Raw genomic sequence first — 25,263 nt, 5'->3', positions numbered from 1 at the left:
AAAAACAACTTATACATATATGAAATACAATAATCCATAAGTGCAAACATGTTATATTTTAGGCACTGCATATGCATGCGTAAACAATATCTTGGAAAACGAACATTTAAAACAAGGAATATGAAGTATAAATATGCCGACAGTATCGTATTTTGTACATTTCACCCATAGACAGGACAATCCAATAACTGCTATAGACAAGTAGGCAGATTATTTCAAGAAAGTCGTAGATTTCAAAATAAAGTATACATGTATTTCATAGAACACGAATGTGTGTTAAGAAATATTATTATGCTATATTCTCTTGGTCAATGAAAATAAAATTAATGACCAACTTTTCCTGATTGTATGCCCAATCATATTTTTATTGATAATGCTCTGGAAAAGTATGTCAACAGATTAGTCCATACTTAAAGTAAGTATAAAATAATTCAATACATGCATAATATATGTTAACAAAAGTTCCAAGAGTCACAACGCTCACAAGAGTTATCAAATCTTAATGACAAATAAATATGCATATATTTTACAAAATTCAGTATCTTAAGCAATTATAATTGAGTATAGAAAATGTTACACATTGTAGAAACATTGCTCTAGTATAAATTTACATACTTCTGTGTAAAACTTTAGTCCTCTAATGTGGCCTCATCTTTTTTTTTTCTTTTTTTTTTTGCAAGTGCCATTGCTGTCACCAAACAGAGCAAAACAGCAATGTTTTAGAATAAAACACAATAATCACAGAATATTCCAAGGCCATCGGTCTTTGAATAATATTTAATGCACATATTTAAGAAATTTTTGTTTAATATTTATTCTTCTATCATTTACACATCTACTTGACTATTAAAAAACTCTGAAAGTACTTTTTGCATTATACGATAAAAATTCTTATATTCTTCTTTCAATCAATTTACCTGTAAATAACATTATTTACAGTGATTAATTTTCATAAGTAAATAACAATGGAAAATAACTTCTCTTAAAGCAGCGTAAAAATTCCATGATCATAATAGCGCCCCACCCTGTCTAAAGGCTATGAATTTCACTATTTTTGAAAGAAGCACTATTCCTTATCATAACTATATACTAGTTAGTGTGCTTAATACCGAGGAGAAGAGAAGATTTTCAAAGAATTAATGCATTTTTACTATATGATCAATACAGCCCCACCCTAACACAGGAATTTCTGACTCATTGACCATGAAATTAATAATTTTGGAATAGACACCTTGCTAAACATGATTATGCACTTGGTTTGTCTGCTACATGTAAATACCCAGGTGCTAAAAGGAAGATTTTCAAAAATTAATTTTCATTTTATGATCATAATACAGTACAGTCATAACTTCAGAACCCCTGACCAATGGGCCGTTAATTTCAAAATTTGGGGAGAGGCAACTTTGCTATTCCAATCATGCACTTAGTTTACCAGTCTTCTACCTAACAGAGAATTAAAAAAAAATTATGCATCAATAGAGCCCAACCCAACTCCAGAACTCCTGACTAAAGGGCCATGAATTTCACAATTTTGGAAGCGGCACCCGTGTTTATCATAACCATGCACTTACGGGTATCTTAATTGTTTGATTAATACCCAGGAGAAGAATTAATGCATTTTCAATATATGATCATTTGAGCTCTCTCCTCACTCCGAAACCCCTGATCATGTAGATGAAACCATAATTTTTTTTACAATTTTGGAAAAGACACCCTTGCTCATTATATCTACACACTTAGTCTGCTTAATATACCAGAGGAGAGAAGATTTTCAAAGAATTTACTCATTTACACTATATTATCTATAGATAGTTTTCGATAGACGCGATTTTAGAAAGAGTTATTTCCCGTTGGTCGCCATATTCAGTTCAACGAGCCCAACTTCCTTCATTATTCAACCATTTTTTTTTTTATCATACTGGGCAGCGAGGTGAAGATAACACAGTTTTACTTACGAGTGTATGTTAACAACAGCCTCATTTACGAGTATATGTTAACAATAGCCTCCTTTAATTCAAATTTAGTACATGTGTATTTTAATGATAGCTGCCCTCATATTTCTGTCTAACGTGTTTAAATTTGTTGCTCAAAGAGGAAAATTCACTAGTTTGACCTCCAAGATGGCGGTCAAGGGAAATAACTCGAAGGGACAATACAACATACGAAAACTATCTATAAAGCCCCTCTATAACACTAGACCTCCGACCCTGGGGCCTTGAATTTCACAATTTTGGTAGAGAGTTCAATTTATTACAATCATACAATCATGAATGCTTGATGTCCAGTCCGTCCGTCTGTCTGTCCGTCCGTCCGTTACGCCTTGGGGTACCCATCTCTTATCCACAACTCTTCTCATACCACATCATGAAATTTAATAAGACTTTCACAGAATCTTTGTTACATACTGCCTTTGTGACCTTCTGTTTTAACTTTTGATCGGACACATATTTCGGGTTTCTTATATCAGAACATAAGACACTGCTATTCTTTCTATAATACTGAGGAGTACCAATTTCTTTTCCGAACTCCTCCTATATCACTGCATATAATTAAATGATACTTTCACAGAATCTTTATTATTAGTGCCATTTTGCACCTCCCTTTTTACTCTTTGATCTGTCTCCCATACCATAACATGGACTTTGCCGTTATAATCATATGGGAGGCGGGGGAGGGGGGTTATCATTTTTGTGAGATCAGTGCTCACAGTACCTCTTGATTAGGTACTTGGAGGTAAGAAATTTTCAAAAGATTTTGAAAAACCGCCATTTTTATAATCTATCTCCCTTATCTCTCTTGCTGCGTTGTCCTTCGTTTGAATGAAATATGGATATATTGAACAATATTCAACTCAAAGTCCATTGAAACAATACAATTCGGGAGCAGAGCAAACATGGACCTCCAAAAACATCAGAGGTGGGATCAGGTGCCATGGAGGAGTGAGCATCCCCCGCCGACCGGTCACACCAGCCATGTGCTCCTTAATTGTAATGATCGGTAAATATCGGAAATTCAGTGTGTAAATAATGGCCTAACAATTATTTGCTGACAAGGTCACTGTATCGACCATAGAACTTACGAATTTCTTTTATCTTAGTGTTTTTTTCCCCTCAGTTTAGTTGAAATTAATCCAGTGGTTAAAGGGAAAAGGCTGAAAATGTGTTGAATAAACGTACAGGCTCCACGCAGACAAAGAGATGCATGGAAGACGGGAAAACTTTGATCAGAAAAGATCACTCAGGTGAACTTAAAACAAGTCGAAATTCAACAACCATATACAACTAACTGTTGTTTTTATCACCTTTTCGATATCCCATATTAATTCAGATTTATATAAATAAATATCTTTAAAAATGAATTAAATAATTTGATTTGGCTAGCGCTGCACTTTTTAAATTCTTTTCTCATAACCATTTCACACGCTTATTTGACTTTGACATATCCTTTGGATATCAATGGTCCGTCTTTGTACAGGAAAACAGCTGGCCAAACCGTATACTCCACTTCTTTTCCTTTTGTCATAAACATATTAAAACAAGCAGGGTTATAGGTGTCACCTTTGTTTAACGACACAATATGCATTGGAGGATCTTGCACACACATTAACCATAAGCATTCGATGCATGCGTCTATGTAAATGTTCAAGTTGTCCATCTTGTACACATCCCAGTCGATAATTTCTTTGAGTTTGGCATCTTTAAATATCTACCAGTATTAAACACTTGATATTACATTGGAGACTTTCAAGGAAAAACAGAAGCATTTAGTTGGTCGAAATACAATTAAACTCGCTTACAAGGATATAAAGCAATTTCAGATATAAGGAAGTTATATATTTCTCCATCCCTCAAATCATAACACTTTCTTGTATGGATATAAAGAAAGTTGGTAAAAAGGAACTAAATAAAAACAAGCTTTTCTGTGCGAGAAAAAGGGGTGTTCTTAAAGAAAACTTGTATCACACACAGCTGACTACTGTAAAATAAGGAAAGGTTTCTTAAAAATGACTTGTGGGGGACTTACAGATTCATACAAAAGGTTAATATGTTCCAGAAAAACAAGGGGCAGAGTGTTTAACATATACATGAGGACATGGATACTTACCGTACACAGAGGGCTGATTGACGATGTCGATGTAGCTTTACGGAAATCCTTAGCAAACTTTTTCAATGATGCTGTAAAGCTTGTATTTGCCTCCATCTCTTCCACAGAGTATTCCTAAATACTCATAAATTTAAATATTTTTTAAAGTCAAAATTCCAAAGAATTTATGCAAACAAAAATGAAATTACCTTTATTGTTGAAAATTTCGATTGTTCTAATTTAAAGACTGCTGTGCATAGTCAAGAACTACCATATTATTCAGGTGAAAGTCTTGAAAGTGAACAATTGACGACTATGAATACTACATTTAATTCATCCGACACCAGAAAACAAACCTTTCCGTTGCTGCACCATTGAGGACGCAGCATTGGTTCACGCATCCCTGTTTCGATAGAAGACATTTGTGATTTCGCTACTTCTTGACAGAACACTATTCCAACCTGCACAACAGTATCAAAAGTTTGTCTACTTTACAATTACTACATGTAGTTTACAGTAAACACGCAAATTAATCTATCATTTTTAAAAACTATGCATTCTGAAGCCGGCAAGATCAGAATATCTGAATTAAAACGGAATCCTGTTGGATTACAAAATTCCATTCAATATTTATTTTGGTGTGTTACATTACAATACACACATAGAAATACCTTTTCCCCTCTTGTAAGGAGTATATCTCTTTTCCTACTCCGTGAAATGTTTAAGACTCACAACAGATAACAAAAAGACTTATACCTTAACAATTTTCATTAAGATTTCGTATGCCTCCACATCTTTATGTTGCCTAGTTATAATTTCCTCAAAAGCCTCGCTCCACTCCTCGTCATACACTAAGCCGAACTTCTCTCCTATTTTTGTTGGCCTGTTCTTGTCGCTCAGATCGGCAAAGTTTGGATTTCCGTCTGCGAGTTTATCGCTAGCGATTTTGCTCAGTCTTTCACAGGAAAGGGGGGAAATGAGGAAAAAACAAATTAAAGTATACAGTGAATGCTACAGTATTTGAAAAGATGCAGATCAAAAGATAGATGTCTGATATAAAACTAAATATAAAAAAGTTGGGGGAGGGTTAAAGAACCCCTTTTTTTATGTCAAACATAGAGAATTACGCAAAAAAATGCATATCGTCCATAAGATTTTAGTCAATTAGTATTTAATTTCTTTAATGAATAAACGTAATCAAATTTAAATCAACTCTCATCACACTTAGTCTTGAAAGGAAGGGGGGTCTTGATAAAATTGTAAGAAAATGAACTTTTGATATTCACCCTAAGGTGCATATGTTATGTTAAAAGCTCTATTCTGTTGACTCAAAGACTTATGCCAAAGGCATTATAGTCACTATATATAGTTGACATTTTTTCCTTGTTCTTTACAAGTAGGCTGTATAACTTAAACTGCCAAATTGTCACACTGAGATTACCAGGAAAAGAGATTTGGCAGATGGTTTGAAAACAATAAAAGAACCATATTATGAAAGGTCACTAATTGACAAGGTGTTTTACAGTAGAGGAGCATATCTTTTATCAATCCAAAATTGAATTTCCTGCATTACTAGTATTACCGGTACTTCTCCATATTCATGATTTTTCTTGATTTGAGGAAAACCCATTATATGAAATGCACCAAGGAAAAAGGCTGTTTTTCAAGTTGGCGACTATAAATTCGACACATTTACCAGTTGCTATGCAGTGTTGTAATGCCATGCTCGAAAGAAACTAGATAAATGTAGTATCTAAATGTATTCTCAGTACCCGCATTTACAACATCAATTAAGGGATTTTATATTATTAACAATGTCATCAAATCCCTATCTTTGCAACAGCTATGACCAAGCTTACCTTGTGGTTAATTCATCTACCTGTGCACGAAGCTTTTCGTTTTCGAGTTTAATCTTTTGAAATTCCTCAGACTCTTTAGAAGGTTTGGGTGTAACTTTTTGAAAGTTCCGGAAAAATGTTTCTGGAATATGTCTGGACTCCCTGACCGTCATACTCAGTCTTTTTCCGCTGCTTCTTTTAGCCCCCCTTCTAACTGGTTCTTCGGAAGACTTCTGCGGCCGGGAATAAATTTGTCCTGAAGACTAAACATAAAAAATGACAATTACATGCATGTATTGTTATACGGAAAGATTTTTTTTTCAATGAAAGCGTAAAAGCTTGTTTGTTTCAAGTTGGTGATAAACTGGTATAATTTTCTTTTATCATTTTGTTGATTTTTTGGATTAAGTCATTCACATTTTAAAAACTAATGTTCGAATCGAATCGAATAATTCAATGCCTGTAATGGCATTAAAATCAGTGAATCACGAGCGAACTTTCCCCGATTTTTAGCTTCTTAGCTCTTGCTGTGATAAAATTCTATACATGTACTTTGAGTTTGTTCATCATTAACAAATCAAAATTACCTGCCAAAAGTTGTAAGCAGACATCAGCGACTCGAATTCTTTCATTTCTTCACTAGATTCACCTTTGCAGATCGTAATGACATTTTGAAGTTCAGCAAACTTTTCCCGGTTATTGGATATTTCTTTCTCACCTATCTTGAACTAGGAAAGAGAATTATTGATTCTTTAATCTATAAACTGTAATATAGTTATTTCTTTCTTTTCTTTAATTTCCATGCCTGGATCATCAAATGCGGATCAAGATTTTTTCAATTAATCATCCCTTAAGATAAACAAATATACACGTTTTAAAGAGTGTGCATGGAAGGAGGGTTTGAAGGTGGCGTCCGCAAATGATTATCAAGTCCACGTAAACTTTAGTTTACCATTGCTAAGGCGGACCATAAAATTTATTGTTCACTGAAAAACACGATTTTCTTTCCTGATTAGAGATAATACATAATTTCCTGTTCAATAGCTTGCCAGGATCATTCAATTCATAGACGTACTCTTGTTCCTTACTAACGTCGTATTTCTGTTCAAGTGTTTTTGTTTATTAGCATTCAACCGAAAATTCATCTCGCAGAGCAATGTAGAAGGAATTTTTTTAAATTTATTTTTATTATCTATTTAAATTTTAAACCATAGGCTATCTCAAAGTTAATGTCTGACATGCACGCATAAAGTCAATAACGTTTTTGAATTTTCTTTTTCTGTACAATTGAAGATCAATGGCATGTCCTTTTTGGCCTATCTCTCTCTCTCCCTCTCCCTCTCTCTCTCTCTCTCCACAACTTCTAACCTGTTCATAACTTTTGAAAACTCCATACTAAATATATAATTAAGGACCAGAGGATAAGTTCTGAACATGCACAAGTTCATTTGTGACAAATCCAGGTTAAAAGAATTGTAGATTAAATTCTTTAGAGTAGAGAGTGCTGTAATTTCGACCAACTATATTTATTATTTATTTTTGTATATACCTAATAGTTTTTTTTTTTCGAGTACGTTATTGTTATGGAGAAACGTTTTATCACAAAGGTAGGCTACGATCAGAGAATGTACCATGAGCGACTCGTGACTCCTACCCGAGGTCATTTGTACCAAATTAGAATTAGGTTAGCGGATATTCGTAACACTGTCTTTTCGTCCCCTGACTGCAAAATTACTAGTTAACAACTTTAGGCCTTACTATAATATCAGTCCGATAATGTGTTTCTAAAACTGATTAAACACGTATTGGATTATCTCAAAAATGGGTTAATGATTTAAAATTGAGCACTAAATGCAAGATAGATGAGAAACATGGACAACTATCTATAGAACCAAACAATATATATATATATATTAACTTAATCATTGCAAAATATTTTAAAGTATAATGAAGATTGGAGAATGTTTTTGTTTAGTACCCTCGGAATAAACAACAGATTGCATTTTTTAGCTAGATTTTTTTATATATATATATACTACAATGTAAATAATTCTGATTTAGTTGTGTAAACTGAATATGCATGTGCCTTAATTTAGTGCTCATAAAAAACACACACATCAACAAAAACCAAAAATACAGAAACCTTTGTCTTTTTATAAGTACTATATATATATACACGTACTTGTTGCTGACTGTCATACTTACATTCATATTAATATTAAGGTCCTCTGCTGGAAGCTCCTGTGCTGGAAGTGACTTCGACAACTTCTGATGAGTTTTCCCCGCCAACAGTTCATACAAGTCCCGTGCACTCTGGATCATTTCCCGACTGATCTTCTGGCGATGTTTCTTAAGTAGGGTTTCATCGTCGAGCAGAGGCTTTATCAAGCTTTTATAACCCTCCATGCCCTTTCTAGACATCATGTTGTTTAGTATGGAAATCGAAAGCGGAAGTGATAAATACTTGTACACAAATGATTACAGGGGCGGATCTATATGCACCCACAAGCAGAGAGAGGGAGAAGGGGGGTGGGGGTCATTATATATATATTTTTTTTCAATAAAATTATTTGCATTTACCATCCATGTGTTATCAATTCTCATTTTTTTAGACGACGCAAAGTAAATATTGTGTCCCATCTGCTATAATCCTCACTCTTCTTTAGTTTCTTCTTTTAATATCGACATGTTGCTGCTAGCTATCAATTTCGAATTTCTTCTTTTGTGTATTATTCTTTACTTGTATGCCCTCAGGGGCCCCAAATTGGTATCAATAAATCTTATCTTATCTTATTGTGTAAGTATCTGTTAAAGGCAGTAAGTAAATAAGCACACATACATATAATATGCAAATACATAAAAAGCAAAACAAAAACAAATATTTAACGATTGAACTGAATATGAATGAATTTTGTGATAGTTGCCATGGTCACAAACTTAACCTATAGTTTATTCCTTTATCAATATAAAAGTCAAATACCAGTCCATCAACTCCGAATAATTGAAACTGAGGATCTTTTTTTTTTTTTTTTTTAACTAGAATAAATCGATTTCAAGACATTTATTATTTTAGTTATAAATGAAGCAGAGGGAATATAATCTAATATTAGTAGTTAATTAATTACAAGATCTATCATTGATTATAATCTACATATAGGTGACGATCAAAACTATTTTTACTACATAAGTTAAGATCGGTTGCAAGTTAGGAACTCGTTTTTAACAGTGAATCTCCACATCTTTACGATTATTTTTTAGTCAGAATCGTACAGAAAATGAGGAAGATATACACGCTCGTATATAAATTCTTAAAACACTTGAACTTCTCAGTTAAAATATACTTTAGTCTATATGTAGTTAATTAAGAACTTCCTGGCCCAAAAAAAAAAAAAAAACTATATAGCGTTTTATTTTATACACTGCGATCGAAGGTAGAAAAAAATCTTTCAAATTGATAATTTAAGGATATGTTTTGCTATTAAGAAAGTTTAGTTGTGTTTGATAAGCAAATATCAGGCCCATAGGAAGCTATTTCAGTTGGGGGGGGGGGGCACAACCAAATATTTCAAGCAAAATTTCCTTGACAATCAAATAAAAAAGGTTATCAAATGTTATTAGAGCTACTTACAAAAGTAGCTACTTTTTCTATAACATACTATACATGTAGTATACCATATATATCGGCAAAACTTGGGGGGGGGGGGCATGCCCGTCCCCTCCTCCTGTTCTTATGGCCATGGATATGCCATTTTAAATAAATGTCCGTTTAGAAACCCACAACTAAATATTTTTGGGTATATATAGAAGAAATCATGAGAACAAATCTCTCTTCCTCTTTCTATACATGTATATAGGGGCCCTGCATTGAACAGAACAAACGAATATACACTACATGAAGACATTTGCCTATTTATTTTACGAAATGAAACCTTGTTTTTCTGTACAAGAATTGAAAAACAGGTAATTTCCTTTATATTTAGACAGTACAATAATTATACTTGTACTAAGAAGCCCTGTTGCTGTCTTCTGAACCCTGTTGCTGTCTTTTTACCCAAATTTTACTTCTCATCTAAACTTTGGGAAGTTTGGTTCAAAGTAGTATAGTAAAATCTAGACAGAAAATAAGTGACCATGTGGCCTCTTATAATGGTATGTCATATAGTAAATTCAGGCTGTAATTAAAGTATTGGGGAAAATGAGGAATTTTTTTGGTTCTTGCCTCCCAGGAGCCTGAGGAGTGTTGCCAAAACCATAAAAATTAATGCAATTTTCAAAAATCTTACTTACTTTGCGAATTGTGAAATTTATGGTCGCTCAATTAAAAGTTCAGGAGGGGGCTAGGTTCGAATTTTAGTAAAAATATTAAATCTTATAAAGTTCTTCCTCTTTACTAATGGACAAATCAAGCATGCAAACTGTTTGTATGATTATAATGAGTATTCATATTTCTCATCATCACAAAGGGTACATCAAACAAGAGGCCCATGGGCCACATCGCTCACCTGATCACATTGGCTAGGCAAAAGCACAATCAGTTCAGTATTGAAAAGACGGGGGGGGGGGGGGGGGGGCTTGAATTTTAAACTACCTGATGATGCTTCCATGTCAATATAACAATATAACAAATGGCTTTGTTGTACTTGAGAAGATTTTTAAAAAAATTCCCATATATTCCTTTGTAAAAATTTGATCCCCCATTGTGGCTCCTCCCTATCCCAGGGGTCATCATTTGAACAAACTTGAATCTACACTACCTGAGGATGCTTCCATATCAATATGACTAAACATAGCTTTTCTGTCCTTGAGAAGAAATATTTTTTTCTATATGTTCTTATGTAAAACTTTCCTTCCCCCATTGGGCCCCACCCTACCCCTGGGGGTCATCATTTGAACAAAATTGAATCTACACTACCTGAGGATGCTTCCATTTCAAAATGACTAATCATGGTCTGCAGTTCTTCAGAAGAAGATATTTTCCTTTATATTTCTATGTAAAACTTTGATCCTCCATTGTGGCCCCGCCCTACCCCCGGGGGTCATGGTTTGAACAAAGTTGAATCTACACTACCTGAGGATGCTTCCATATAAATATGACTCATCATGGCTTTGCTGTTCTTGAGAAGAAGATTTTTAATGATTTTTCCTATATATTTCTATGTAAAACTTTGATCCTCCATTGCGGCCCCGCCCTACCCCCGGGGGTCATGGTTTGAACAAACTTGAATCTACACTACCTGAGGATGCTTCCATATAAATATGACTCATCATGGCTTTGCTGTTCTTGAGAAGAAGATTTTTAAAGATTTTTCCTATGTATTTCTAGGTAAAACTTTGATCCTCCATTGCGGCCCTGCCCTACCCCCGGGGGCCATGGTTTGAACAAATTTGAATCTACTCTACCTGAGGATGCTTCCATATAAATATGACTCATCATGGCTTTGCTGTTCTTAAGAAGAAGATTTTTAAAGATTTTTCCTATATATTTCTATGTAAAACTTTGATCCTCCATTGTGGCCCCGCCCTACCCCCGGGGGTCATGATTTGAACAAACTTAAATCTACACTACCTGAGGATGCTTCCATATCAATATGACTCATCATGGCTTTGCTGTTCTTGAGAAGAAGATTTTTAAAGATTTTTCCTATATATTTCTATGTAAAACTTTGATCCTCCATTGCGGCCCCGCCCTACCCCCGGGGGTCATGATTTGAACAAACTTGAATGTACACTACCTAAGAATGCTTCCACATGAGTTTCATCTTTCCTGGCCCTATGGTTCTTGAGAAGAAGATTTTTAAATGATGCCATTATTTTTTCAGTAATTCCTAATTATCTCCCCTTGAAAGAGGGCATGGCCCTTCATTTGAACAAACTTGAATCCCCTTTACCCAAGGATACTTTGTGGCAAGTTTGGTTGAAATTGGCCCAGTGGTTCTTGAGAAGAAGTCGAAAATGTGAAAAGTTTACAGACAGACAGACAGACGGACAGACAGACGGACAGACAGACGGACAGACAGACGGACGCCGGACAAAATGTGATCAGAAAAGCTCACTTGAGCTTTCAGCTCAGGTGAGCTAAAAAGAGAGCATGCTGAATATTGTTTTATTTATTTGCATGTCACAGAATTCTTATGGATTAAAACATTCTTTTGCAGTTTTGAATCATTCAATCAAGACATCCTAATTTAATAGGTACACATATAATTCATATTAGTTTTGTTACAAAAAGTCAAAGTAAGAGGAGTAGACCTTTCCAGTGGTGGACTCCTTTGCTTCCACCATCAACTCAGTCTCTCCAAAAATCATCTTCACATCAACCTTAAGTCTTTCTTTGGCTTCTGGCAATTTTACTACCACTTTTCCTAGATATTCACAAGATTTATCAGTCACATATTTGGGATTTGGATCTTCTGATGCGAATATCTTCAGCAGCATTTCGGATTGGTTGCTTTTTATAGTAACATGGCGCCCACTGACGGCTTCTCCTACACGGATATCTTGATCACACTGGATGTATTTCTTGAAAACGTCTTTCACACGATCTACACCATCTATGGTCACTTTCCTTGTTGGGGAATGGTCACCCTTCACAAATGGTGGGGAAATATTAATTCCATATGTGTACCTAGCTTTACGGATCGTGATAGCTTGAGGTTTGTGGCCAAACAGAACGGCTCCCTTCAGCACAGCCAAACCTGCGTCCTCTGGAACTATCACCTTCTTACTTGGAAAAGCCTTCATGACTGCGTCCAGCATCATGGGTGATTCAGAAAATCCACCGACCATCAGAAGTGTTGATATATCTGTAAGATTTTCTTTTTTCATCAATTCCTGAAGGTGTTCAACAAGCATGTTAGCAGGCTCCATAAACAAATCTTTAAACAAGTCTGCCTCCATTCTCAGTTTATCCGTCTGCCAGGTCATTTTACCAGCATACTGCATCTGCTGTATCACTTCTTTGATTTTTTCACCTGTCTCATCCTCAAATGTTGTCACTAGGGACACTGGTAGCTTGATCGTAATTTTGCTCTCGGATTCTGGTTTTATTGTCCTCTTCTTGGTCTCCAATTCCCTGTGGATGTCTAGATCATCTGCTTTAAAATCGTCCTTGAATTTCTTAAAGCATGGCCCACTGACAATTCTAATCAGCATCTGATGGAATGCCTCATCCACTTTTGTCCCTCCCCAAGGTCCCCCAGTAGGTCTGTGCAACTCTTTCAGAGTCCCATCTGGTTGTTTTTGATGAATTGTTATGTCTGCTGTGCCACCTAGGTAGGAATTCAGAATTGTTTTTTGATTTAAATGACAGATCTAGTACCATCAATGTTTGTTTTACATTCTAAGAGGATATGTGTAGTTATTAAAATAGTATAAAAAAGGTATACAATACATCACGCACCTAGGTAAAGAAATTCTGCTAGACAAGAAAAAAAATCACCAAAAAATTGTCTTAAAGACTCAATATCCTAAACAATAGTCTATGTGCATTAATCAAATGATTTTTTTCATACCTCCTAAGTCAATGATCATGTACTTTGTTCCTGAACTGGAGGATAGGAAAGACTGAGTACCAGGGTTCCCCATCAACTTGGTGGTGGGCAGGTGTTGACAGTACAAGGAGGCAGCCTCTGGCTCCAGACAAATAGACAGCTGATCTGTCTCAATACCAGCCTAATGGATATTGATAAAATACAGATTTCACGCATTTTTTTTTGGGGGGGGGGGGGGAAACATTGAAAATTCATACACTAAAAGGTGACTTTATATATTCAAAATGAAAACAATTTATATTTTGGCAAATTTAAACACACATGATTAAGGGCCAAAGAAAAAAAAATATTGCAAAATTGTTCAACAGTAGGTTTAAGCCCCCTCCCCCTTAGAAAATAAATCTTCAATGTACTTAATTGAGATCAATATTTCAGTCACAATTTCTAAATATTCAATCAATATTTAACCATATTTTTGCTATATTTTTGGTCTTTTAAGTAAAAGTCCAACTGTATGGAGAACATGTACCTACCTTATTGGCAGCCTCCCTCATGAATTGTTTGGCTGAATCTGTCCAGATAGCTGGAACAGTTAAGACCCAGTGAATGTCTTTATTGTTTACTGTTGTGCCTTTAGTTTCCAATGCAGCTAGCAAGTGACCTTTCAGGTATCTTATAACATGGGCAAATAAATCTAATGCTGGGGCTTCTTTGCCTTTGTCATCTTTTATCAATATGGTTCTTGACAATTTCTGCAAAAAGAAAGTACATCAATCTACCTTTAATCGATTGAGGAATGAAGAAAATCATTTTTTTTCTTTTCTTTCTTTCTTTTTTTTTTTACATATATGTGCATGTGCACATAAGACATCAGTCTTTTTAGTTAGGAGAAATTATTTTCTTAAGACTGTATAATATCGAAATCTACAGAATGCACATTTTTTTTTAGTTTATTTGAATGTTTCAATTTTGACTTAAGCCCCGAATTCCAAAAATATTTGACAACCTTAAAGTGACATTTGCGCTGAGAAAAGCAAAACACCATTAAATGCATATTTCTTTTCCAATGGAAAACTCACCTTAGTGGAATGAAGCACCATTTTAAATCTTTTGAAGAAGTAATGATCAAAATGATTATCATCTAGAGCCAGTTCTGAGTACATATCCTCAGCTTCGTATCCAAATGCCATGAACTCCCTCTCTGGAGACAGCAACACACATGTTGGCGCCTTTAAGGACACAAGTCCCCTTGAACCAGCTACCCAGTTCTGATTGGTAGAAATTCTTAAGGGATCAGTTTTATAGTCATGTTTAAATGAAAATGCATATCCAGAGAATGTAGTACCAAAATCTATGGCGGCTACCAAAAGTTTATCTTTTTTGTCTGCCATTTCTGTTTCCTCCTCAGAATCCCTGTAACAAATGGAATATTATAAATTGACATATCATTAATGTTAGGTTACCTACAATTGCAGAGAGAGGTACATGTACATATAGATCACAATTAGACCATCTTTAATATAATGTTTGTTTGCCCTCTCCCAACCTGGGATAAAAAAAAATTGGGTCAATAGGTAGGTGGGGAAATTTTCCCCCAGAAATTTTCAACATCAATACTGAATTTACAAAATCTATTGAGTATTTTTTAGAGTAAAAGGCTTTTTTGCGATTAATTTGGTACTTATTTTCAGTGTTATTCCTTTTAATTTTTAAACAAAATCATTTTAGAGCTGATCTGCTCCAGTTTGCTATATTGCAACTATATCATGTATATATGGGACTAATCTCAGCAAGATTCGTAGAGACTTAAAATTTTGGTCTGGCATCTCTTTGAATCTCAGACTAGTGTCATAAAAAGTGATTCAGGAAATCTTGCCCAGACTTCGACCACTTGTTTTGATCAATTATACTGGCTCAAATGAATTAGCTGCCCACTTCAACTTTTTGCTTTGGACATCCTTTTAGGTCCTTATCACTATAAAACTTTTGTTTCTTACCTTTAAAAAAAGGTTTAAATTCAACCAAATATAAAGTTGTTGATTTTTCATAGCAAAGTCCTATTTGTTTAAACCTCTGATGCTGAAGACTTCCAGTAATAGTCTGCTTCAAATACTTTGTTCTACTATTATTTCCTACAGAAATGAACCATAGTACAAAGAATTTGAAGCAGGCAGCTAATTCATTTCAGCCCGTATTGATTGAAACAAGAGGTTGAAGTCCAGGCAAGATTTCCTGAATCACTTTGTGTGACACTAGTCTGAGATTCAGAGAGATGCCAGACCAAAATTTTTAGTCTCTAGGAATCTCGCTGAGATTAATATGTGACATATTCTAACTGTGGTGAGGACTTGTCCCAAGACACAGTTTGATTATTCTAACCAATAAAACACTAAATAAACCTGTTAATGACAGAGTGACAAATCTCTGTTATTATTGTCTCTGCATGATATGTCAACATTTCAGTCTACTTCTTTAACATCATTACATGAACTGAGTTTGAAGAACGAAAGAAACCAAATGCTATGATATCAGACATATTGCTGTGTTTTAAAAGTTTTGAAGCTTAATTTATGTTTAATTTATGTTTTTTTTCTAGAATGAAGGCTTTTTTGTAGGTCTACATTTGTGTAATCGTTTACAACTAATGAACTATTCAATGGCGAAAACGAAAGTACATTTTCTAACATCGATTAAAATTTTACTGAAGAATTACCGTTAATGATTAAAGTCCTTTGACTTTTCTCTTACTCTAGTAGTTATCTTCATCTGTCACTAGATATAACTACGCATTGAATAACGCAAGTATAATGCCATTATCTATCTCTCAGTCTCAGTCATTTCTCACATATTACATGGGTAGGTAGGCCCACCTGTTAAGACTTAACTTGTACATACAATGGGCTTAACTTGGAGAAGCTTTGAAGAAAAAAACTACCAGGGCATCTTCATAAATTGAAATTAAATAATTTCAATTTTCATTAAAATATTTATAAAAGCATAGACTATTGCTTCCATCCTTTCAATTTCATACCGAATTTTAAAGGACAGAATTAATTGTGTTGTTTCTAAATTTAGAATATTGGAAATCCAAGTTTCGCTTTACCACTTTCGAAATGACCAGTGTATAATCTGAATGGATCTTTGTTCTTAAAAGTGAGCCTTTTATGATTGTTTAACTCTTGGTGATAAAATGTTTAAAAAAAAATGCAAGCATGCATAACATATATCATCAAATAGAGTTGGTATTAATACAATGTAATTGTTGTAACATGTACACAGTACTAATCAGGTTGTTGACAACTAATTGTATCTAGGAAACTTATAGGTGACTTCCTGATCAGCTGGGAAACACCATTGATTCAATTATTTTATGATTATTATGTATTTAAAGCGTGTGTTTGAAACTTAATCTCAAAACTTTTAAACTTTCTACTTTCGGTTTAATGTTGCGTGTTCAAACACATTGCATTCTTGAAATAAACAGATAAATGAAGAGATGCTAAGGATTTGGTTAAGTTTGAATAAAATTCTTGTGAAATTCACATCGATGTATGCCAACAAACTGATTTAAGATATTTGTTCAGTCCATTCATTTTTTTATTAGATAATTATGTAGTTTTAATAGGAACCATTTTATTTTAGATAGTATTTATTCTCAATTATACAAATCCCATTCACACTGATGCTATTCAAAAGATTATAAATTGATGATTATTTCCTTTTTCTTTTTTGAAACCCAGCTCTTTTAATTAATCAGCTAAAGTTATCTTTCAGAAAATATGTCATTTCCAAGCAATTTTTCACGTTCCTTTCATCCATCATATACATCTAGCCCTGGGTTTGATGGAAAAAACACTCTTTCTCATAAGACAGCCAGTGGACTGTCAAACAACCTTACTACAGGGTTAAATCTAAATCCTCATGGTGATGATATCTCAGAACGATCAAGATCTCCTTACTCAATTACAAATTACAGAAGTTACTTAGATAAGGATATAAAGTATGGAACCTCACAGTCCAATGTACAACAAAGTGGCTCTATTCCTGGAACTGCTCAACGTTTACAAATGGATTTGCCTGAAACACATCTTCACACATCATCTTCTGCTTCAAACCTGGAGCATGTGGAGAATGATCTACTAGAGGATCCAAGGTCACCAATTAGGAAGCTGCTGGATTTTATGCAGGACATCCATGATGTTGACATAGAAAGATGCCTTCGTGATTACAAGGCAATGATGGAATCCAGAGATCCAACAGCTCTAACTAGAGAGGTAAAATACTTTTAACTTACAACCATAAGTATATTTCAGAAAGAATTTTGAATACTTTAATCTTCATAAACTTCTTTAATTACATCATATGATCACAATTTTCTGATGATTTTATAGGAAGAGTATGTTAGATCTAAAAAGTCTTTGACTGAAGTGGTTGATAAGAGAAGTGAATCAAGATGCAGACGAGAGAGAGACCAGTTTCGGAATGAACGAGATCAGCTGCAAAAGGAAGTGGATGAACTACATGCAAAGGTTACAGTATTAGAAAAGATGGAGAAGGAATTCAATCCTTCAGAGGCATTGGGCAAAGAAATAGAGAAAATAAAACAGGAATATGAAGAAAAGAATAGAGAGTTGAATGATAAGTGGAAGAAAGCTCTTGAAAAAAAAGGCTTGGAGGAAATGGAAAAAGAGACAAAATTAAAAGAAGACATTGAAAAACTACAGAAGCAGTTAGAAGAGAAGCAGAAAATGGAATCAAAATTGCTTGATAGAGTTGAAAGACATAAGAAGGCATTAGATCAAGCACATGAAGAAAAGGACAAGCTGGAGAAAGAAAAGACAGAGGCACTGACAAGGTGAATATGTAAAACTCCACAACATTATCGACTAACAATCAAGCAAGGTTATCAGGAATAACTAAATTTATTACATTTTCAACAGTGAAATACTGTGATTTATTTATTGAATTAAAGTGATATTCTCTCACAGTGTGAAAGGATACCAAAATGATATTCTCTCACAGTGTGAAAGGATATCAAAGTCAGTAAAAAATAATTTCTGGCCTGTCATAAGGTAGAGATAGTAACTAGAGATATTAATCTTGATAGAACTAAAACTGCAAATTTCTTCCCAAATATGTTGCTAAAATCCATGCCATGTAATGTTTTCAATCTCACTTCTAAGCTATGTCATCTCAACCGCTCAACTATGACGCCAAGCCTATGACAATGTGTTAAGAAAAGAAAGAGGCAAAGGGAAAACCAAAGAAAATGTAATAAACAGAAAATTCAATGTTTTGTAGATAAATATGGAATTTATTTCACTCGTGAGACAGGATTTTTTGATATTTTCACTCGTGCTTCGCACTCGTGAAAATATAAAAAAAATGCTGTCCCACTCGTGAAATAAATTCCATATTCATCTACAAAACATTGAATATCCTATATATATATACAATTTCTGTGTTTGACTAAATTATGTAAGTATTATGATATTTTTTTTATTTTCAGGTTAAGCAAGGAAATGGGTAATAAGTTAAATGACAAAAACCCTAACATCACAGATCTAAGTGACTCCAACCGTCCAACAAAGATTGCTGAGAAGTACAATGAACTCTATGACAACGAATGGACAGATGCTTTGGAGCATTTGTCTCAAGAAATTTACACAGAAGAGAGTGCTATAGTAGAGTTACTGGATTGTATACAGGTTAATTATTTACTTCAAATTAATGCAACATGTATTCATGCAAATATTACAGAATGGATTTTTTTTTTAATTTCAATACTGGGGTACTAATATTTGGTCACCTTAGGATTTCTGTTGTCCAAATATCTAGATGTTGCTTGTCTGTCTACTAATTTTTCATATTTTCAACATCTGCTTTAGACCCTAATTTCAACCAAACTTGCTAAAGAGCACAATTGGATGGTATGACTCCATTAATACATTTACTGTGGCCTGCAATTAATAAAGTGTTATGCAAGAATTCCCATATAGATAATAGTGAATTTTTAATTTTATTCAAGTCTGAAGTTGGAACACATAAATCAAAGACTTGCATTTCATTCACAGATTTGCTTCTTAAGAATACCTTGGTTGTAGTTTGTGTCAAATTATATGCAAGAACCCCTCTCTATTCTGTCGCCATTAACTTTGAATAATTCATTATATATAACTGCAAAGGATTTTCAAAGAAATACCTAAAACTTTACAGTCGTTCCTTTCTAGAGAACGACTGTGTCGACCATTTTTTGTCACAAGTCATCTAGATATTGATGTCATTTTCACATGGTGATGTCATAAACATGGAGCAAAATATTACGTAACATCTGCTATTTATAGAATATGTTTATTCTATAATATGTATCCCAAATTTCATTTTGGTCTGAATTCTGGTTATGTACATTTTGTACATACACAGATAGTTCTTGAATTTTTTGATCATGCACCCCTCAGAAGTCTTACTTTATAATGTTTTATCAGAAAGAAGGGAAATTGTCAAATCGTTTTTATCAATATCACAAACAATGTACAAAAAAGCAGTATATATCTAAGATGATTTAAAAAGAGGTTCTTATAATATAGGCAGCCTACTCCTTTTGTAAAGATGCAGCTTTTCATCAGATGGAAAACCTCAAGAAGTCCTTAACAAATCTGGTAAAACCAGCTGTTCTTCTTTCTATATAGCCAACTTATTCTTCCACAAATTTACTAAATGAAAAAAATAAAAAAAAGATCGAAATTTTTTTTTATTAAATCTATTCAGTTTATTTTTATTTACTGGTATTTATTGATTTATTATTATTATTATTATTTTTTTTTTATGACTTAGCGTATTCGATCAAGAGATGCTTCAAACACACTGTGTACTGTTGAACCACAAACGGAGAAAATGCTAGAGGAAATTAGAAAATCACAAAAGATGCCATCAGATTCCCTTTTTAAGGTAAATGGGTGTAAAAGATAATACTAGGCCTATATAAAAAACACCATTCATAGGTCTAAATGATTGTGTCATTAATTAGTACTGTTCGATAAACTTGAAGTACATGTACATGTTGTTATATAAAAATTCTTGCTTGTAAGCTATATTTGAACCCTGAAACCAAAATGTCTGTCCTTCTGTCTGTGCAGTGGGTCAGTGCCATAGTTTTTATTCATCAAAATATAGTGTGAGAAATAAACACAAATGAAAAATGCAAGAGAATGAAAACTTTGCCAGTATTATGCAACATGCCCTAATTGGGTTTGATCACTTATATTTGATTAGAGAATCGTTCATGACTACTGGAATCATTATAAATCAATCAAAAAATTGAATTATCAGTGGTATCAAATATGTTGATAATTTGATAAACCCTTCCTTTATTCAGTTATTCAAGCATTTCTTAGTAATTTAATGTTTGTGCAGTGTAAATGTATATTTTGTGATGTTTGTGTACAAATTTGACTTATATGTATGTGAAAGTTTTACCCAAACATGTATGCATTTTTATTTTAATTACTTGTCAATTTCTTACATCTGAACCTTGGGTATGAATTTAGAATTGTTGTTCAGAAAATACTTTTGACATGCAGTACACACATTTCATAATTTTTTGTGAAATTTGTTTTTCATACCTTACTGACATGCAGCTGTAATTCACATATTGATGTATTTTTCAGGAATTTGAATATAGTAGTGGTTTCAAAACTGTGTTTAAAAAAGTCCCTGAGTACACAAGCAAATGTCTAGAGCTTTGCTGGCTGATGCACATGCAGAACCCTCCAGTAGCCCTGGGTCAGCCCCCAGCTGAAGGTTCACCATTTAATGGCAACATGTATAAGGAATACACGAAAACAGGAAACACCGTCCATTTTGTAGTATGGCTTCCACTTCTTCTGCAGGAAAATGGTCCTCTCCTGCAGAAAGGGGTTGCTCAGCCTTATCCAAACAAGGACAGATCAATCCGCCAAAGGTCTCCCAGTGCTGCAGACAACATTAAAAAATCGACTTATCAGGTTGATGAGAGGGCACGACAAACAACAGGCACCAGTGATCCACTTGTGGATCAGATGTTTGACAACCAAGGCAGAAATGTTGTAACAACGGGTCAAACTAGGACACACCGGGAAATACCAATATCAATAGCCAACACAGACAGAGGGAGTTATGAATACATGTACGGGAACAGACATCAATCAGCTACTCCTACTTATCAACAGAGTATTGGAACAGCAAGAACATCAACAGCATCACCAAAATATGACAACACACACAGACAAAGGACACATCATACAAGTTCTACTTCGCAAGGTTCAAGATCTAGAGTACGAGAAAGCCATATGTCAGATACACTCCATAAATACACAGAACCATATTTATTTTATCATAATGGAGAAAAATATGTGCATTTTCAGGGAAAAACGTTTCCATATAATATTTGGCAAGCAATGGAAAGGAAGTTTTGGTTAGACCCTGGTTCTTCTGAAGCTTAATTTTTGTTTAATTAGTTTTCAAAATTTAAATGATTTATTTTTCTAGAATTAGATTTAATGAATAAAAGTTTTGTAATGACTCTTGCTTACACTGATCTTAACAAGGCTTTATTATAATAACTTAATTCATGCTTACTATTATGTGTAAGTGTATTTATGCAAGAAAATCATTTCATTCATCTCTTTTTAGGTCACCTGAGTGACTCAGGTGATCTATTGCTATTTGTTTTCATTGTGCATTGTCCTTCCTGCATTGTGCAATGTGCGTTAACAATTGAACATTTTCAGCTTCTTCTCTGGAACAGCTGAACCAATTTCAACCAATTTTGGCTTATGACATCTATGGGTAAATGCAACAAAAATTGTAAATTTCATAATCTCTGCCTTTTTGGGGCCTAAAGGTTGGGGTTAAAACTATAAGAGTTAATTAATGCGATCTTTAAATATCTTCTATATTCCAGGAGATCAAGCAGTCAAACTGTTGGCATGATTGTAATAAGCATTGTGATTTCTAACAAAATTATGAAATCCATAGCCCCTGGGTCATAGGTTCAGGTGTTAGGACAATGTTCTATTGATCGATCATATAGTAGAATGCATTATTTGTTTGAAAATCTTTGTCTCTGCTCCTGGGTGTTAAGCAATTAAACTAATTACATGTCTATGATGAGCATAGATGCTTTTTCCAAAAAAATTGATATTGATGGCTCCTGAGTCAGGGGTTCTGGTGTTAGGGCAGGACTCTCTTGATTAATTAACATGAATAAATTCTTTAAAAAGCTTCTATTCTGCTTGTGGATAGTTAGCAAACAAACTAAGTGCACGGTTATGATAAGCAAGGATGGAACTTTCAAAACTATGAAATTCATGGCCCCTCTGGTGTAAGGGCAGGGCTCTATTAATCATATAGTTAAAATGCATTTTTTCTTTGAAAAAAAATCTTCTTTGCTCCTGGATATTAAGCAGATAAATTAAGTGCATGATTATGATAAGCAAGGGTGCCTTTTCCAAACTTGAGAACTTCATGGACCTCTGGGTTCTTCTCTGGAACTGCTGAACCAATTTCAACCAATTTTGGCTATGACATCTATGGGTAAACAGGGACAAAAATTGGGAGTTTTATGGTCCCTTCCTTTCAGGGGCCTGAAGGTTGGGGTTAAAATCATAAGAGTTCTGTTCTTGTGTTAGGATGGGGTTCTATAGCTCATAACTGCTCCTGAGTATTTAGTAGACAAACTCTTTGCATGGTTAAGATGAGCAAGGCTGCCTTTTCCAAAATTATATGATTTGTAACTGAGTACCAGACTAATTAATTTGTTTCTCCCATATCATCATATTTCTATTGTTTTGGGGCTATATCTCATCATCTATCAGTTTTTGTTCTGTTTTATACTTCAATGAAGCCTTTACAGTGTTGTTTTATACTCGGGTTACCATTAAGACCCATGGGTCTCTTGTCCTTTTTAACATTATTAATGTAGATACTGATGTGTTGAGACTAAGAACATTTTTTTCACATCATATTTTATCTAAAGTATTTTCATATTGTTTAAAGCATGCAAAGCATTAAGATACAATTTGTAAACCTTTTTAATTATCCTGCAATTTGGTTATACATGTACGAGTTTTTCAGACTCAAGTGACCTGTTGCTATCTGTTTCTGTCAATTGTGGAGTGTCCACTAGTGTATGTCAATCATAAACTTTTGACTTTTTTCAGCTTCTTTGAAATTGCTGAACCAATTTCAACCAGTTTGTGTACAAAGCATTTATGGATGAAAGAGAAACAAAGTATGAAATTCATTGTCTAAACCCCCTGGGGCTGGAGAAGTTCTTTGGCCAAAATCATAAAAATTCATACAATCTTCAAAAATCTTCATATTGACCCTTAAAAAATATTCTTTACTCTTGATCAGCTAACAAACAAACTGTGTGCATAATAACAATGAGTAACTAGCATGTTACCAAATCTGTAAAAGTGGTACCCCTTAAGCTGCAGGTCCAAGGATGGGACTCAATTAATAGTCCAATTTTGTACATTTATTACTGTAGATCACTATTTTTTCGGGATACCTTATTTTCGCAAGATAGTCAATGTTTCTTTATTAGCAAGACAAAATTTTCATGAATTGTGGTTATTGCTCTGTGTAATCATATAAAGGGTTACTTTTATATGTGAGAATGAAATTTTCTTGAGCACACTGTCTCTCATAATTACATGAAAATAAAGTTCTCATGAATAAAATGTGATTTACAGTATACTTTTGAAAAATATTATTTCTTGAAATTTAACAGTCAAAACTCTTTTAGTATCATGACAATAAACTGTGAGCCCTTTACCAGACAGTGAATTTGATGTCCCAGGGCTCAGATTCCTGAGTGGGGCTAAGTGGAGCCATAGACCTAAAGCAGGTCTATGGTGGATCCTATACTGAAAATACATTACATTTTTTAGAAATTTCTTTCTTTTGTGTCTTAGGAAAATGTCTTGCTATAATTAATGTTATGTGATACCATATTGTATGTGTCACATGTAATTCCTCCTGTACAAAGCTCTAGTAAATCTGAAAAAATTGTCACATGGGTCAAGCATTCAAATTTCAGATGGGGCTGATACTCAAATATTTGGTTACCAAATGTCATCAAAATCATACAAATTAGCAAGTTTTGTTTATTTGCAACCTTCATTAGCATTAGCTGATGTACATGTATACACCAACCCCAGTATTACTTGTCCTCCAACAGAGCACTTTAGAGCAATTTATGGACCTCTCATTGATGAACAATTCTTTACACCCATGTAACATATCAATCCAATTTTGTTATTTTTTGATTTAATCTTTTATGTTCATGTATATCATAGATTTTAGTTGATAATATTATGTTTTACATATTAAAGAGTTTAGTTGACTGTTCTTATGTTGTTATTAAACTTGCTGCAGATCGGGCCATCACAATTTTCAGATCTACAGCTATAATTATTTAACTCGCCTGACTCAAAGGCTCGAGTGAATTTTCTGATCCAAATTTGTCCTGCTTTCATATGTATGTTGTTTGTTAACATTTTTATACTTCTCCTGACAGAGTTGTTAAGAAATGTTATTGAAAATTACCCAGTATTTTTATACCCTGCATGGTAGCTGAAGAGTCAGGGGGCATATAGTTTTTGCTATGTCTGTCCACTAAAAATTTAACCTTGCCCATAACTTTTGATTGGTTGGAGCTATGGCTTTCCATATTTCACATGTGTATTCCTTGTGACAAGTCCTTTCGTTGGGTACCAACATATTTGACCTCTTAACCTTGACCTTGTAGTTTGACCCATTTTTTTTCAAAATTTTACCAAACTTTAACCTTGGCCATAACTTTTGAA

At 34.1% G+C, this 25,263-nt stretch overlaps 3 protein-coding genes across 3 annotated transcripts; 1 reads left to right on the top strand and 2 right to left on the bottom strand.

Annotated features, from left to right (window-relative positions):
• On the bottom strand, positions 1–8,345 carry LOC133192359 (uncharacterized). The gene is made up of 7 exons (XM_061328375.1): positions 8,127–8,345; positions 6,509–6,649; positions 5,943–6,184; positions 4,840–5,038; positions 4,440–4,544; positions 4,105–4,218; positions 1–3,705 (listed from the first exon to the last, which is right to left on the bottom strand). Exons 1-7 carry the CDS (start codon positions 8,343–8,345, stop codon positions 3,424–3,426), a joined length of 1,302 nt encoding a protein of 433 aa, XP_061184359.1. The 3' UTR covers positions 1–3,423.
• A 3,665-nt stretch (positions 8,346–12,010) lies between these two features.
• On the bottom strand, positions 12,011–16,200 carry LOC133192218 (heat shock 70 kDa protein 12A-like). Its single transcript, XM_061328193.1, has 5 exons — positions 16,125–16,200; positions 14,491–14,824; positions 13,945–14,163; positions 13,433–13,592; positions 12,011–13,189 (listed from the first exon to the last, which is right to left on the bottom strand). The coding sequence occupies exons 2-5, from the start codon at positions 14,800–14,802 to the stop codon at positions 12,141–12,143; spliced, it is 1,740 nt and encodes a 579-aa protein (XP_061184177.1). The 5' UTR covers positions 14,803–14,824; positions 16,125–16,200; the 3' UTR covers positions 12,011–12,140.
• Positions 16,201–17,190: 990 nt separating this feature from the next.
• LOC133192358 (uncharacterized) lies at positions 17,191–21,891 on the top strand. The gene is made up of 6 exons (XM_061328374.1): positions 17,191–17,685; positions 17,803–18,266; positions 18,921–19,119; positions 19,999–20,070; positions 20,246–20,359; positions 21,079–21,891. The coding sequence occupies exons 1-6, from the start codon at positions 17,191–17,193 to the stop codon at positions 21,889–21,891; spliced, it is 2,157 nt and encodes a 718-aa protein (XP_061184358.1).
• Positions 21,892–25,263: the final 3,372 nt, after the last annotated feature.

This window comes from Saccostrea echinata, unplaced genomic scaffold (assembly GCF_033153115.1).
Source record: "Saccostrea echinata isolate AGI-Se365-2 ecotype Australia unplaced genomic scaffold, CSIRO_AGI_Sech_v1 ptg000025l, whole genome shotgun sequence".
Taxonomy (NCBI): Eukaryota; Metazoa; Mollusca; class Bivalvia; order Ostreida; family Ostreidae; genus Saccostrea; species Saccostrea echinata.
This window is presented reverse-complemented; position numbering and strand designations above follow the sequence as displayed.